The sequence below is a fragment of the Ornithorhynchus anatinus genome, chromosome 1, assembly GCF_004115215.2.
Source record: "Ornithorhynchus anatinus isolate Pmale09 chromosome 1, mOrnAna1.pri.v4, whole genome shotgun sequence".
Lineage (NCBI taxonomy): Eukaryota > Metazoa > Chordata > Mammalia > Monotremata > Ornithorhynchidae > Ornithorhynchus > Ornithorhynchus anatinus.
This window is the reverse complement of record NC_041728.1, coordinates 83,812,677-83,829,481: the sequence shown is the minus strand read 5'-3', so window position 1 is coordinate 83,829,481 and position 16,805 is coordinate 83,812,677. Positions and strand designations below refer to the sequence as shown.

The following is a 16,805-nucleotide window of genomic DNA, read 5'->3' as shown; positions in this document are numbered from 1 at the left end:
GGCTCACAGTCGTAATCCCCATTTTACAGATGAGGTAACTGAGGCACAGAGAAATGAAATGACTCGCCCAAGATCACACAGCAGACAAGAGGTGGAGTCGGGATTAGAACCCATGACCTTCTGATTCTCAGGGTCTGGCTCTATCCACTACGCCATACTGCTTCTCTTTTCGGCAGGATACATGTAACTTAATTTTTCTGTTCCTCTCAAGAACTTAGTATAACACATTACTCCAAGCAGGATCTTAAATTCTACTACTACTGCTACTACCACTGCAAGCACAAAACTAAAATGTTAATAGTTCATAAGGACTAGTTTCACCAACAATCCTGGAATCTACGGGGATTTTCTCAGAGATATTTGTTCTTCTGCCAATACCGGGAAAATCCTCTTTGCCCAGGTTGAATTCTTCTTAGGAAGAGTTTAGAGAAGAAGGTCAATTTTTGGCTTCCTGTACCCATACTGTTTGTTTGGTCAAATCCTGGTTGTGACCATACCAGAAGGATAGTTCTCCATGCTTTACATTTTCATAATTTATTCATTTATAGTTCTTTCTGTATACCCCTCTAGTCATTTACACAGGGAACATACCTACAAACTCTGTTACATTTTTACATTGTTACTCTGTTACACTGTACTCTCAGCAGCTTTTCTTACAGTGTTCCGCACACAGCAAGGGCTCAATAAATATGATTGATATATTGATTACATGCTATTGTATCGTCTTTGCTTAAGAAATACTGGGGTAACCGGGTAAACTAAACCCCTCTTCAGCCACTACCTCAAGTGAAGCCTTAAGTAACCATATGGACCAGTCCTTGGTAACTGGTTTCTGGTTGTTAAGGCAATTGAGTTTGACATTTGCAGCTTTAAACTATTGTGGCTTTAAATATCATTTGAAAATCATACCTCAAGGTTGGTATTTTTCTGTTGCTAGTCTTTCAATCAACCAATCAATAGTATTATTGAATACTTATTGTGTGCAGAGCACTGGACTAAGCACTAGGGAGAGTACAATACAATAGAGTTTGTAGACATGTTGTCTGCCCACAATGAGCTTACAATCTAGAGGGGAAAACAGACATTAATATAAATAAGTTACAGATTCATATGTAAGTGCTGTGGGGCTGAGGGTGGGATGAATATCAAGTGCCTAAATCATACAGATCCAATGCTTTGAAGGTGGGAAGATTGGTCACCTGGCATATATGGAGGAGGAGGGAGTATGTGGGAAAAGGGTCAGCTTTAAGTTATATTAGATTTGGACAGAGTGAGAAAGTTGCTACCAGACAAGGAGTGTGTCCTGGGCTAATGCGAGGTAAGGTAGGATGGGAGGCCAATCGGATTAAGTGCTTTAAAGCCAATAATAAGGAGTTTATGTTTGATATGGAGATAGATGAGCAACCACTGGAGGTTCTTGAAGAGTGGGGAGACAAGGACTGAATTTATTTTTAGAAAAAATATATGGGTAAGAGAACAAACTATGGACTGAAGTGAGGAGAGACAGAAAGCAGAGAGGTCAGTGATGCATTAGTCAGGACAATTTATAATACTGGTCATAATTTTAATTGGTCACTTGGGCATCTTTTCTGGCTGTGATTACTTAGCCCTTCACAGAGTTACCATCAGTGTCCTGGATGGAGTATTTCTCAGATTGCTCAAAATATGAAATAACTAACTTTGGCCTTTTTTGATGTTATACAGCTAAATGGTCTCAATCTCAAACTCATGAAGCAAAAGCTTCTGAGAAGAACAGAAATTCAATGAGTTGCACATCTTTTAACTGGATCCGATACCTAACTATTCTATTACTTACCGAACTAATTGGGGATGTCTCTCGACTGTGCCACGTTGCAGGATCCAGCCAGTAATAATCCAAGTCACCTGGAATAACATTAATGAACAAAATGTGTAATTTCTCAAACTAAAAAGAGTAAATGTATTAATTCCCCAAATAAATTTATGGTTTAGAGCCCATATTCCATATCCCAAAATCACAAAGTTAAATTACAGCTGTTGCACCCCAAATCTATTTAATTTATATAAGATTTTCCAATCTTATATTGCAAGTATTTCACCATTACCTTAAACACTTTGGTAATCTTAAGAGCTTTAGATTAAAATTTAAGGGATAATTTTATTGAACCCAAAATGACTGGGTTCAATACATCAACAAGTAAGACAAACTAAAATACAAAGTAGATATTTAATATCCCAAAGGGAATCTTGTTACTGAGTTCTCTGTATTCTACATAATGAACTCCAAATAATGGATTCAGAAATCTGGTTTCTCATCCACCACACTTTCTGAATATCACTTCCATAGCCCTTTTTCTCACTTCTTTATTCTAGGTGCTGAAATTAATACCCTAAGCATTTCTGGAGGTATCATGATCAATCAATCATATCAAAGGAGTATGTCTTAGTCAACTTGCCCATGCACTAGTAGTGCTCTAATTTCTGTATATAATGAAGTTAAGCAAAGAGGGTGAGGCCAACCGTCAGTATAAGGATCTTCAGAAGTGCAAAACTACAAATTTATTAAACTTTATCATGGGTGACAAATAAGACCTGGAAATCTGGAAGAAAAGAGGAGTCTCTATTAGGAAAAGAAGTAGTTACGGTGAGTGTTCTGCATATAGTAAGTGCTCAATAAATATGATTGAATGAATGATAAAACCATCCAAGTTATTATGGGGGAGGAGGAGGTAAACCTTACAGACAAATTCAGGGAGAAAAAATAAGAACAAGGTGCACTGTGTTTGAAGATAAGTAAAACTGCATTGGGTGTGATGGAAGGGAAAGAAGACTGGTTCAATTAAAAACAGGAGTGGGAAATGGTAAAAGAATGAGTTGCTCATTGATAAGAATCAGATTATCTCTTTTGTGCCCAAACTCTTCAAATTTTAAATAAAAGACTTTGCCTGTAGGTGTGGATGGTAGTTAATGATGTCCGATGGAGTTGTGAAAATACATCATATACATGGGTTCGTAGTGTGGGGCAACCTGAGTAGATCATGAAAAAGAATGAAAGGCTTTAGGGAAGGCGACCTAATGGAAATGGTAGTCAGAATACAAACAGTGAGCAACATGGCATCTATTAGGAGAAGGTGATTGGAAAGACAGTTTATGCTGTATTAATTACTTTTAAAATTTCACGTGACTTTTTAAAATAACAAAGTTAAAACCTCTGTGCCCTTAATACTGTAGCACACTTCTCTCCTGAAAGGAAAATTAAAATATTCACGTGGGTCTAAGATACAATTAATGCTAAAAATAAACTAAGTTGAAGATATAATTGGCATCAAAATTCTCACACATTTTCTTCCCTAACCTGTCAACTTGGTGATTGACCAAAGATGCTTTCTAAGAATTTAGATTTTTTTTAACAGTGAGAATACATCATCAGTAATTTTTAGATTCATAAGAAAGAAAAATATTTTATATTTTACCAGTATTCATGGAATTATAAAATTGGAAACTTTGCCACAATAATCTACCCCTGTCCATGCAAGAGCACCTCAAAACCACTCTAACAGATGAAAATCAATCTTACTTCAAGCACCTTGTGGTCAGGGATTGTCTCTACCAATTGCATTGCACATTGTACTCTTCCAAATGATTAGTACAGTGTTCTGCACCCAGAAGGTATCCAGTAAATACCACTGATTTATTCAGAAAAGAAGATTCCATCAGTTTCCTAAAAAAAAAACTTCCACGATGAAATCTCCCAGTCAGTAAATGCTGCTTTAAATCTAACCTAAAGCCATCCAATTGTCACTTTCTCAAGTTCAGTGTTTGGCAGAAATAGAAATCAGCAGGTTACATTTTAATATCCCTTGAGGGCCATATAATGAAACTGAATCTTCCCTTCTGATTTCCAAATGGGATAGTCTCCATCCCTGTAACTGTTTCTCATGTTATCTGTTTTCCAAATCCTTCAATGCTAAGAGTTTCACTGGGAGAATGAGTTCAATATTATCTAATTTTTGAATCTCCTTTGAAATCTAAAGGTTTCCTTTCCTGTTTTGAAGTGACCCCAATCTAGGCACAATATTCTAGTAGTCTGGGTAGTATAATAAATATAATTGGAGAATTATCTCTCCCTATCTACTTGGCTATTATGTATACATTCTGTAACTAAACATTAACATAATTTATTTCCACCCTCAAAATACAAAAGAAAGAATTTCATCATTTTAAATTTCTCACAAAGTTAGTCCAATGACAAAGTAAAACTACATGAGAAATAGATGTAGTTTCATAGATGTGAAAGTTTTAAGCCTTTCTAATATTGGTGTATAAGTTCCTTACATGCATTAATACTTCTAAAATTATCATGCATACAGAATTTTGTCAAAACTGGAATTTTCTATAACATATGTCAAAATTTGTGGTCTTCGTTATTGGTGAATTGCAAAAGAAATTTTAACATTTAACATTTTAACATTTAAAAATGCAAAAATATTCTTAATACATTACATTGAAGTAAAGAAGAAAAATGTCTTATTTGCAGTGACACAGAAGATAATCCTAAAAAACCATTTAGTGTTTTAAAATTTGAAGGCATTCTACCATTATAAAATTACTAAAAAATTTTAATTGGGTTATTTATGTATGCCATTTAAGCCTAGAATCACTTAATGGTGTTACTTAAGCTAATATGTATAAAGTCTTTAGAACTAACAGAAAAATAATTTTCAATGGATTAAATTAATTTCTATTATACCTCGTAGTAGTGAAATACACTACTGGGATTCTTAGATCATGGATTAACCTGATGGTTTCATTTTTGGCAGGGTGGAGAAACAATAAACTTATAATAATAAAACACATACAAAGAAGGAGCATGACTTACTGGAAAGATCATGCGCCTGGGAGTCAGAGGACCTGGGTTCTAATCCAACCTCCACCAGTTATGTGCAGTGTGATCTTGGGTTAGTCACAATTAGTATTTTTTTTGCATTTGTTAAGTGCTTACGATGTGTCAAACACTGTTCAAAGCACTGAGGAAGGTACAGGTTAATTAGGTTGGATACAGTTCATTCAATTCATTAATTCAATCGTATTTATTGAGCCCTTACTGTGTGCAGAGCACTGTACTAAGCACTTGGAATGTGTAATTTGGCAACAAATAGAGACAATTCCTGCCCAACAACGGGCTCACAGTCTAAAAAGGGGAGACAGACAGCCAAAGAAGACAAGTAGTCAGGCATCAATTCCATCAAAATAGATAAACAGTATCATAGATACATACACATTCTTAAAATAGAGTAATAAATACTATATACAAATATACACAAGTGCTGTGGGGAGGGAAGGGGGAAAAGTAGAGGGAGGAGGGAGGGGAGGAGGGGCAGAGGGAAAGGGAGGGCTCAGTCTGGTAAGGTCTCCTGGAGGAGGTGAGCTCTCAGTAGGGCTTTGGAGAGAGGAAGAGAATTAGTTTGGCAGATTTGAGGAGGGAGGGCATTCCATGCCAGAGATAGGACATGGGCCAGGGGTCGACAGCGGGACAGGAAAGAACAAGGCAAAGTGAGGAGGTTAGTGGCAGAGGAGCAGAGTGTATGGGGTAGGCTGTAGAAGAAGAGAAGGGAGGTGAGGTAGGAGCAGGCAAGGTGATGGAGAGCTTTGAAGCCAAGAGTGAGGAGTTTTTGCTTCATGCAAAGGTTGACAGGCAACCACTGGAGGTTTTTGAGGAGGGGAGTGATAGGCCCAGGGCATTTCTGTAGAAAGATAATCCGGGCAGTGGAGTGAAGTATAGACTGAAGTGGGGAGAGACAGGAGAATGGGAGATCAGAGAATGGGCTGATGCAATAATCCAGTAGGGATATTAGGAGAGATTATATCAGCAAGGTAGCAGTTTGGATGGAGAGGAAAGGGCAGATCTTGGCAATGTGAAGGTGAGACTGGCCAGTTTTTGTGATGGACTGGATGTGTGGGGTGAATGAGAAAGCGGAGTCAAGGATGAAGAGCAGAGTCTAGGACAGACCCTATTTTACAGGTAAGGAAACTGAGGTACACAGACATTGAATTAGTTGTCCAAGTTCACAGAGCAGACAATTGGCAGTACTAGGATTAGAACCCAGGTCCTCTGACTTCTTGGCCTGAACTCATTCTATTAGGCCTAACCTCTTCTCAAAATTTTAATTTGCTCCCACAATCTCCCTGCAAGGTAGGGTTCAGGTATTATCTCCATTTTAAAAATGAGGAAACTGAGACTTTGGATAGTTAAGTGACTTGCCCAAGGCCACGGAGTAGACATGTGATGCAACCAGGACTGCTTGGCACATAGTAAGCGCTTAACAAATGCCATGATCATCAACGTGGGGACCCTGACTTCTAGGACTGCAAATCCCACACTACACCACACTGCCTCCAGTGTCTGTGTCTCAGTAAACTCAGTTGTAAAATGGGGATTAAGACTGTAAACCCCATTTGGGACAGGGACTGTGTCCAACTCAATTATCTTTTATCTACCCCAGAGCTTAGTACACTGTATAAATCTTTAGAATTAACAGAAAACCATGCCTAAGATCCAATTTTACCATTTTAAATGGATTAAGTTATTTCTATTTTACCTCATAGTAGTAAAATACAATGCTGGAATTCTTAGATCATGGATTAACTTGATGGATTAACTCAACAAATACCATTAATAAAAAAAAAGGCTCCATCTGAAAGCCACCGAGCACTGATTAAAAAGTTGGGTAGGCAATTTTGATCAATGTTTTCATGTTCCATCTATTCTAGTTGAATTTATTTTGACACAAGTTTATTATATGAAGTAAAATCTGTATTGGTCTCCAGTATTCATGATTCTTAAATCCAAACCATTTTTTATATTTAATTCCATGGAAATTATCATCTCTCATATGTAGCTTGGCAATAGGATAAATCTTTCTTACCAGATTTTAATCTCTTGATTTTAATTTTCTTTTTCTAATTTTAAAATGTTCTTTAATTTTGATTTTTTTATCCAGCCTTATCTGACCATGCTTTGGCCCAATCATCCATTGAAGAGAAAAACAATTCCAAATTCCCAATTGACAATACTTGAATATGAGAAAAATACATTTGCAGTTTCTATCACATATAATACATTACAATGATATCTTAATCATTAGACATTAACCTAAATGTTTTGATTCTTTCATTAAACACAGATTTTTGAAGATCATTACATTTTACTCACTTGATTTGTTTTTATTCACATCTATGTGTATTTTGTATTCCAAAGAAAAATGATATTTACAAAGTCATTTTCTTGAATACACAAGTTACTCTCCTTTTAAAAATTATAAATTCTTAACATCGCATTCTGAGTAATAAATCAATTAAAATATTCTATGTGAACAATAGTTCATAACATTCAAATCTAGTGTTCAAGTAGCTTGTAAAAGAGATAAACTGACAATGATCCTTGATGGAGAATCTACGGAAAAGGTGAACAGTTAGCAAATGTTTCTACCTTTAAGAATATTGTCTAAAGTTACTTTTACATAAGTTCACTGAAGTCCTCTAAATTTGGGTATTTTTTTCTGTGTGATTATTTCAAAGCATAAGATTTGCTGCTGAATGCATTGTACGAATTTTAGGAGACTTATGCCTCCAACTTTAAAAAAAAATGACCAAAAAATTAAATGGGGGGCAAATGGTAGCTCTTCCTTTAAAGGAGGCTTTTCATATTAAGATTAGAGTATTCATTCATATTAAGATTAGAGTATTCATTCACTCCATAAGCAAGCCTCTCTCTATAAGCAGGATGACAACACACTGAATTCCTAGTGCAGCAAATTTCCATAAAATTGATGAAATCAATTTAAATCAGTTTATGTGTAGGATTGTAAATGATGAAGGATTTCAAGGGAAACTATCTGCACCTCTAGTTTCACATTCAAATGGATTTTTATGTGTAAGTAGATGGGAATAGCAGTTCTATGAGCTAAAAATAATTCCATTGATAGTGAGATTCTTATCAGTGTATGCAAGTGAGGCTGAAAACATCAGTGTGGGACCATCATTCTCTTTATGTGTTAACAAAAATGGATGTTTGCAACATGCTTGCTTTACTTAGCCACAGTGCCTGGCAACACTGACATTTCTCCCTTTGGTGTCATAATTTTCCTAAAAACTTCATTCTAAGATCTATATTTCCTATATTTCAGGCTCACCTGTCACCCAATTATCCCGATATGCCACATTACTTGACATTTTACTTCATTGCATTTACTTCACTACATTTTTAAAATTTTTATTCTGCTCACCACATTATCAGTTACTTGCTTCCTTTCACCATCACGAAGCTTGTGGGAAGCTTGCAATCATGAATTGCCTTTTCCCATCCTGCACAGTGGAGCTTTAGTATGACAAACACTGCTCCAATGATTTTGATCTGATTGCATTGCTCATGACGTTATGCCATGTTTATGTCACTGCTCTGAGGCAGATGTGGAGTCTGTGATAGGTTCATACATGTCTGCCAACAGGAAGGTTAGACACAAAAATTCTTCAGTTGATTTTCATTTGGAATTAATTCTGATGCAATGTTGATGTTACACTGTTGATCTCCCAAACTTCATACTAACCATCTTGAGTCAATATTTTTCCACGTCTTCATCTACCCTGTTCTACTGAATTATGCACTAAGTGTTCACTGGCAGATTTCACTGAATGCTTATATGTATATATACATATATATATATATATATATATATATACGTACACATAATATATCGTGTATGATGTTTATTGGGTCAGACTGTTACATTACTTCCCTTTTCTTCAAACTCTTAGTCCATTAAATTATAAAAAGTAGGACTTAATTTTTTCCTACCTTTGGGTGTGTGAATGTGTGTCTGTCTGTGCATGTGCTTCTTGAGAATAGGAACTCCTGTGACATATTCAATACAATTTAATCTTATTCCCAGCCTAAAGAGTTGAAAGAATTTCAGAGAGGATCACATAGTGATATTAACTTCCAAAATACCTTAGTGCATCCTTGACACTACAGCACAGAACAGTTTGAAAAGGAGCCATATTTGATACTGCTGGTGATGGAAAAAAGACTGGATCGCTGCTTTTAATTTAATATAGCTGCATCATGAATCTTTAAGAATATTTCAGGAGTGGAAAATCTTTTCAATTGACTGAGCCAAGATTAATTGTTGGTGTCACATGTTTTAATAAGGTCTCTGAACAGCATGAAGAAATCTTGTTATTTATTATCTAATAATAATAATAATAATGTTGGTATTTGTTAAGCGCTTACTATGTGCAGAGCACTGTTCTAAGCACTGGAGTAGACACAGGGGAATCAGGTTGTCCCATGTGGGGCTCACAATCTTAATCCCCATTTTACAGATGAGGTAACTGAGGCATAGAGAATTTAAGTGACTTGCCCACAATCACACAGCTGACAAGTGACAGAGCCGAAATTCAAACCCATGACCTCTGACTCCAAAGCCCATGCTCTTTCCACTGAGCCATGCTGCTTCTCTACTTCTCTAGTGGACAGAGCATGGGCCTGGGAGTCAGAAGGACCTGGCTTCTAATCCCAACTCTGCTACTTGTCTGTGGTATGACCTTGGGCAAATCACTTAACTTCTCTGTGCCTCAGTTGCCTCATTTGTAAAATGAGGATTAAGACTGTCAACTCCATGTGGAACATGGACTGTGTTCAACCTGATTACTTTGTATATCTACCCCTGTATTTTGAGCAGTGCCTAACACAAACCATAAAGGACTCCCCCTAGACTGTAAACTCACTGTGGGCAGGGTACACATATATCAACTCTATTATACTATACTCTCCCAATCGCTTAGTACAGTGCTCTGTATACAGTAAGTGCTCAATAAATATGATTGATTGATTGGAATTTGTTTACTTTGACCAAAGAATACTCATTTGACAGAATCATATAGCCTTCCTCTTTGTCACTCACTGTGATGCAATTTTTAAACTACTCAGAAAAGGCAGATAGGGTGCCCCAAAAAATCAATGACAACCTTACTACTAATTTTTGTTCATACTTTCTATATAACTATCTCCAAACAGGTCATGTTGGCTACTTACAATATCTGGCATAGAATTCACAATATAATTGTTACCCCATTAACTTTTGATTGTCCTGCTTCTGAATATCCATAGCCTTGGATTTATCTCCTTCCTATTTCCTGCCCTCTGGCCATGGCTCCGCTAAGGTCCTGTGATGTGGAAAGGGAAACAAAATGAGATGAACTCAGATCAGACCCTTGACCTATTTGTTAGCACTAGACTCTAGTGCCTAACTGGTGTGGTGGACGTTAAACTATTGGCAAAATTTAAGTTTGGGATATATCCTTCAATTTTATTTGTCTTTGAGATCCCTAACAGCAAACTATAATAATAATGATGATGATGGTATTTGTTAAGTGCTTAACTATGTGCCAAGCTCTTTTCTAAGTGCTGGGATAGATACAAGGTTATCAGGTTGTCCCACGTGGGGCTCACAGTCTTAGTCCCCATTTTACAGATGAGGTAACTGATCACAGAGAGGTTAAGTGATTTGCCCAAAGTCACACAGCTGATAAGTGGTGGAGCTAGGATAAGAACACACTACCTCTGACTCCCAAGCCCATGCTCTTTCCATTAAGCCACGCAGCTTCTCCTAATGATGGTATTTGTTAAGCGTTTATTATGCTCCAAGCACTGTTCTAAGCGCTGGGGTAGATACAAGGTAATCAGGTTGTCCCACGTGGGACTCAGAGTCTTAATCTCAATTTTACAGATGAGGGAACTGAGGCACAGAGAACTTGAGTGACTTGCCCAAGGTCACACAGCAGACAAGTGGCGAAGCCTGGGGTATACTGTTCTTGGATGATACCAGTCTGTGTTTCATGTCTTCAATCAGTTTTAAAATTGGAAGGCAAGAGCTTGTTGTCTGTGTGTGTGTTTGTTATTTGTATGCGTGCTTGTGTGAATTTTTTTGTGTGAAAGAATTGAATGCAGTATCATTTACATGCCATTTAATGGTTATCCCTGATGTTCATCAAACAGCATTATTACACTGTATTTATTTATTGGCAGATTTATAAATATTTTTTGGAAAATACTAGTTGATCTAATACATTGAGCTGACTTTGAAAATCAAAGGAAATGTTGGGATTCAGAGAACAAGGAATAGTTCACATGAGATTTAACGAATTAATAGAGGCTATAATATACTATTATTTCTCAACTACAATAACTTTAGGCTAGGTAGTAGTATATCAGGCAATGGAATGCTGGAAATTTGTACCTCTCCTGGCTTGCAAAACTCCCAAATAATACAAGTTTAGAGAAGGGTGAAAAAAATGTACTATCCAGAAAAGAAACAAAAAGAATTCACCTCCTCATAAAGAAGAATGCCTTCCCATTAGTGATTAAAGTATAACATTCTGCAGGCATAAAGATCTACTCACTTAATTTTGGAGTACAGTGGATGGCTACATATTACCCAATGTTTATTCAAGAATAGTGAAATAGCTTAAAGCACTTACTATGTGGTTTCCATTCACTAAACCAGAAGTTGAAAATAATGACTGAACCAGTTTGAACACCCACACACATTTTGGACACTCTGTAGAGAAGCAGCGTGGCTCAGTGGAAAGAGCACGGGCTTTGGAGTCAGAGGTCATGGGTTCGAATCCCAGCTCTGCCACTTGTCAGCTGTGTGACTTTGGGCAAGTCACTTAACTTCTTGGTGCCTCAGTTACCTCATCTGTAAAATGGGGATTAAGACTGTGAGCCCCACGTGGGACAACCTGATTCCCCTGTGTCTACCCCAGCGCTTAGAACAGTGCTCGGCACATAGTAAGCGCTTAACAAATACCAACATTATTATTACTTTTAACTATAAATGTTTAAATAATGTATTTTTAAAGATTTTCCATTATTTTATGCTAAAATGATTATCTGAAGTCATACTTATTAATCTTCTATATCTTGGTTTGTTGATAATAGATGAAAGTGAACATCTGTAATATATATATTTGAAATATTTCATTTTACTATCAACAATTGAGAACTAAACTTGAAATCAGTCTATCATCAAGGAAACCATGTATCTACAGTACATATGGGATTTACCTAAAGGAGTTGGTGTAGGCACAGTTTGGATAGCTAATCAAATCATTTATTGAAGTTTTTACAGTAGGCAAGAATAAAATATTCTATTACGAGCCCCACTTCTCACTTGGGTTTTAAATGAATTTGAAAATGATTAAAGTCCTCTTTTGTTTTTTTCCTTATTAATGTGATTCAAAACTATGCTATTTTTCAAAAACGTGTTATTTTTTATAAAACTCCTGTGAATAATGAAATTTGCACTAAAGAGTTGTTATTCTCATTGCTGTATAACAGTATTACAATTGTTACAGAAAGATGCTTCCAATCCAAACATGTGAACAGTACTTTTACCAAGTGATCTGAAATATTAATGTGGGAACCTTTTTTCAGAGTTTGGCTTCTTTTGTAAATTTACCAAAGAAAACTTTCTGCCCATTTTGGACTTGAATTATCATATACATAGAAAAGAACTGAAGTTGTTATCCTACTGTTGGCTCAAGAAATAATTTAGACAAAGATTCCTAATATGAAAATATAAAGGGTCTGAATTAATAGTTTGCACCTAAAGAGAAAGATTATCTACTAATCCTCATTTTTTTTAAAGCTAATCAAACTAAGCATAATGATTATGTTCAGTTGAAGACATAGTATAAACTAGTGGAAAGAGCATGGGCCTGGGAGTCAGAGGACCTGGATTCTAATCCCAGCTATGTCACTTCCCTTTTGTGTGTGACCTTGGGAAAAATCACTTAACCTCAGTTTCCTCCTCTATTAAACTGGGATTGCATACCTGTATTCCCTCCTACTTATACTGTGATCCTCAGAAGGACCGTGTCCAACCTTATTATTTTGCATTTACCCTTGGTTTAGTTCAGTACTTATAGTGCAGTATTCCTTACCATTGGCTTTGAAGCACTCAATCACCTTGCCCTCTCCTACCTTACCTTGCTACTCTCCTCCTACAACCCACCCCATACATTTCGCTCCTCTAATGCCAACATTCTCATTATCTCACCACAGACATTTTGCCCACATCCTGCCTCTGGCTGGAATGCCCTCCCTCTTCATCAAAAGACACACAATTAGTCTCTTCAAAATCTTACTAAGAACTCATCTCCTCCAAGGGGCTTTCCTTGACTAAACCCTTCTTTCTTCTTTTCCCTCTCCCTTCTGTGCCATTTTGATTTGTTCCCTTTATTCATTCTCCCTTTAAGCCCTGCAGTACTTGTGTATATATCTGTAATTTCATTTATATTAATTCCTGTCTCCCTCTCTAGACTGAAACTCACTGTGGACAGGGTATGTGTCTTTAATATTTTTATATTGTATTTTCCCAAGCACTTAGTAAAGTGCTCTGCACACTGTAAGCACTCAAATAAATATGATTCACTGACTGGCTGCCTGAAAGATAGTAAGCACTCAACAAATACACAATTATTATTGGAGCATGCTACGATGAGAAACCTGAGAAGCCTTAATTCCTATCAATTTTCAAAACTGAAATTTAAATTGTGAACTAGTTTTTATGGAAACTATTCCAATGATAACCTCATAAATAAACTGTTTAATGACAAATTACTTGAGAATTTATTATTCACCTCTTGATCAACTTTTCAGATTTTTTAAATATTTTTTTTCAGATTTTACTAACCCAATATATAATGTTAGCAATGAAGGTCTCAAAAAAAAGATGAATTGCACAATTTAAGCTTCTAAAAGATAAAGAAATATGGAAAACAGTGAACTTGATTGGGTTCCAATCAGGATAGAAGACTTTTAAAAAAAAGTAAAATAAAATGAAAAAAAGTAACAGATGCTTCTAAAATAATGAGTACCTATCTAATATTTTTTGTGGGCCCTAGAGAAATCTAACTTTCATAGTCTTGTCAGGTTGACAAAGGATTTTATGTATTTGAGGAAAATAATAGCTAAATGTATGATTTCCAAGACTTCACAGAATATTTGGATGAAGAGTTACTGAACTATAATGGCAAATCAAAGAAGCATGAGTTTATATGCATAAACAACGTAGGTAGGGATTCTTCTCCAGTGTGGGGAAATAAAGTTAGCACATCATGGCTCTAAACATCACTAATAGGGAAAATTTAGCCAACATAAAATCTATACATTAAGAATGATTTTGGAAGTGCTTCCAGCAGGACGTAAAAATTTAACTGCAACTTTCCAACTGACCAGGCTTCCACATTGACACTGAGTATTCCATTCACGTGGGAGAACAGGTTGTCACGTGCAAAGCCTCGTAATAACCAGCCAGGAAACCCTGTGAAAAAAATTGGGGTTTATTTCTTTTCATTGTTTGGGGACTGGATAGTTACCAAAGGTTTAAGAAATTGTAGTGCTGGGCATAGTCAAAGCAGAGACATTAGAAGAAAGCAGGCCAGATGTAAATCATCTTGGACAAAGGGCAATGTCAATCATTATCCAGAAGTGACTCTCAAACATCACATCCCCAAAGCACTAATAAAAGCATATATCTTACAGTGGCGATTCTGCACACAAAGCAGCTTCTGCTAGACTTTCACATGCTTATGGAAATTATGAAAACTGAAATAAGGTAGTGATTTACTCATACAAATTGCAAGGATGCAAAGCCAGATGATGATAATGATGAATTTGTAAGAGCAAAAAGAAAAAAATAAATGGAAACACACAAACTAGATCAGCAGTGCTGATTACTTCTGATGTTTACATTACAAGTATATACTCAATTGTGAAAACTCAGGTATTTTCTTGCAGTACAAGAGTAATTTTTATCATTCATGGTTTGAATTTCTTTCATTCTTCTAGTCCAACAAAGTGTTCATCCTTTTTTTAGAGACAAACTTCGTTAAGATGGTTGATGACAAGCAAGGCAAATTCACTTGGCAGGACCATCTGTGGGATGTTTTACTGACTTCCTTATGTACTTGTTTTTATGCTTCATTTTCAGAAGAAAACTGATATGGATACAACTTTATAAATTCAGAGGATCAAGTAAATGAAACTGAAAGGGACCTCAAGGAAAATGGTGTAGAAGCAGTCATGTTATCTAAACAGACTCTTTTCAGTGGTACTCTAACTTTTTTTTGCAACACATTACATAACATAGTAAATAAGATTATCAATGTTAAGCCAAAGAGAAACTGAAGGGAGTGTTATGAAAAATGCTACCAGGAATATTCCAATACTCTAAAACCTATAAAAATTCTTATTTTTCACAGTGAAAGCTTCCAAGAGTTGAATAAATCTTAGGCATGCAGAATTGTTCAAGAACACAAGAGAAAAGGAGGTATTTTAGAAAGTGTGAATGGGGGAAAAGCTCATTGGTAATAAGTAAACAGACCTGTGTTAACATGTCAGGATCTATACTACAGGTTATAAAATGAATTATTTTCTAAAATTCAAGATTAATTCTTTATCAATTTTAGAACAAAGGACATCTAAGTAGATTTTATACAACTTTATCATCTGACACTGCAAGAAAGTCAGTCAAAGTTACACTTTGCCAATAAATCCTTACAGCGGAAATAGGAACTGCTTAAGCAAATAGCTCTGCTCACCCACAGCCTTGTGAATAGAATGGAAATTATGAAAGTTCTTGGATCCCACTTAATGTGTAATTTATGTATTTGTTTATTTTAAAAGACTGGCAGTCCATGTGTAGTGACATACGCTGAGAGGATAATTTGTAAATCCATTCCATGTTGACAGTTTATCACAATAGCCGCATAACCACAAACACTGTTCTCAGTGTAACCTGGATTTAAAGTCATGATTTGATCATTTCACCCACCCTCGTTTGTTCTTTCAGGCATCCGTGAGCAACAGGAATGAAAATATTGTCTAACAGGCATGTAAAACTCATTACCCTAGTGGCTACTTCTGGGGATCATACATTCATAGGGAGAAACAGGAGTTTTAAACTCTGCAAATGACTAGTAGTTCCTTAGTGAAATGATTAACAATCTCAGGCAGAACATTATAATCAAATAAAACATATGGAAATGAAATTGGACTAAAATATTAATCATTTCTCGCTCTATTGGTGAACAGGGCTTCCACAGGACAGGAAGTGACAAGGTGTGGGGTGAGAAGAAGTCAGGAAAAGACAAAAGAGACACAAAGACCCTGGGAGAAAGAGAGGCAGAACAAAATAACATATAGACTTAAAACACAATGCAGAGAGACAGGGACTGAAATAAGCAAAGATCAAAATTTACAGAGGGTGAAAAATAGCAAGAGAGACAGGTTGTGACATGGAGACAGACAATTCCTTCCTCACTGTTTTCACTCAATCAGTTGACCTCCTCTGTGGAGAATGGTAATTCTTTCTTCTGACCTCACGAAGCAGTGTGGCTTAGTGGAAAGAGCACAGGCTTGGGAGTCAGAGGTCAAGAGTTTGAATCCCAGCTCTGCCACCTTTCAGCTATGTGACCTTGGGCAAGTCACTTAGCTTCTCAGGGCCTCAATGACCTCCTTTGTAAAATGGGATGAAGACTGCGAGGCCCATGTAGGACAAGCTGATTACCTTGTATCACCACCAGCGCTTAGTTTTTTTGGCACATAGTAAACACTTAACAAATACCAAAATTATTATTATTATCAGCACCCAGGCTTCACTAACTCAGGGTGGAAAAGGGGCTGCCTCTGACATTGTCACTGATTCTAGGGTATCTCTCAGAGAAATAAATGTGCTCCTCTTGGAACCTCAAAGAGTAGT

The 16,805-nt window shown here is 36.4% G+C and overlaps 1 protein-coding gene across 25 annotated transcripts in view; it reads right to left on the bottom strand.

Annotated features, from left to right (window-relative positions):
* Window positions 1-16,805, bottom strand: part of RIMS1 (regulating synaptic membrane exocytosis 1) — a 531,371-nt gene that overhangs the window by 230,364 nt on the left and 284,202 nt on the right. For all 25 annotated transcript variants that reach the window (XM_029064002.2, XM_029063826.2, XM_039912344.1 and 22 more), the window contains one exon: window positions 1,817-1,884. In XM_029064002.2, the coding sequence (XP_028919835.1) occupies window positions 1,817-1,884 (68 nt within the window). The remainder of the gene's footprint in view (window positions 1-1,816; window positions 1,885-16,805) is intronic.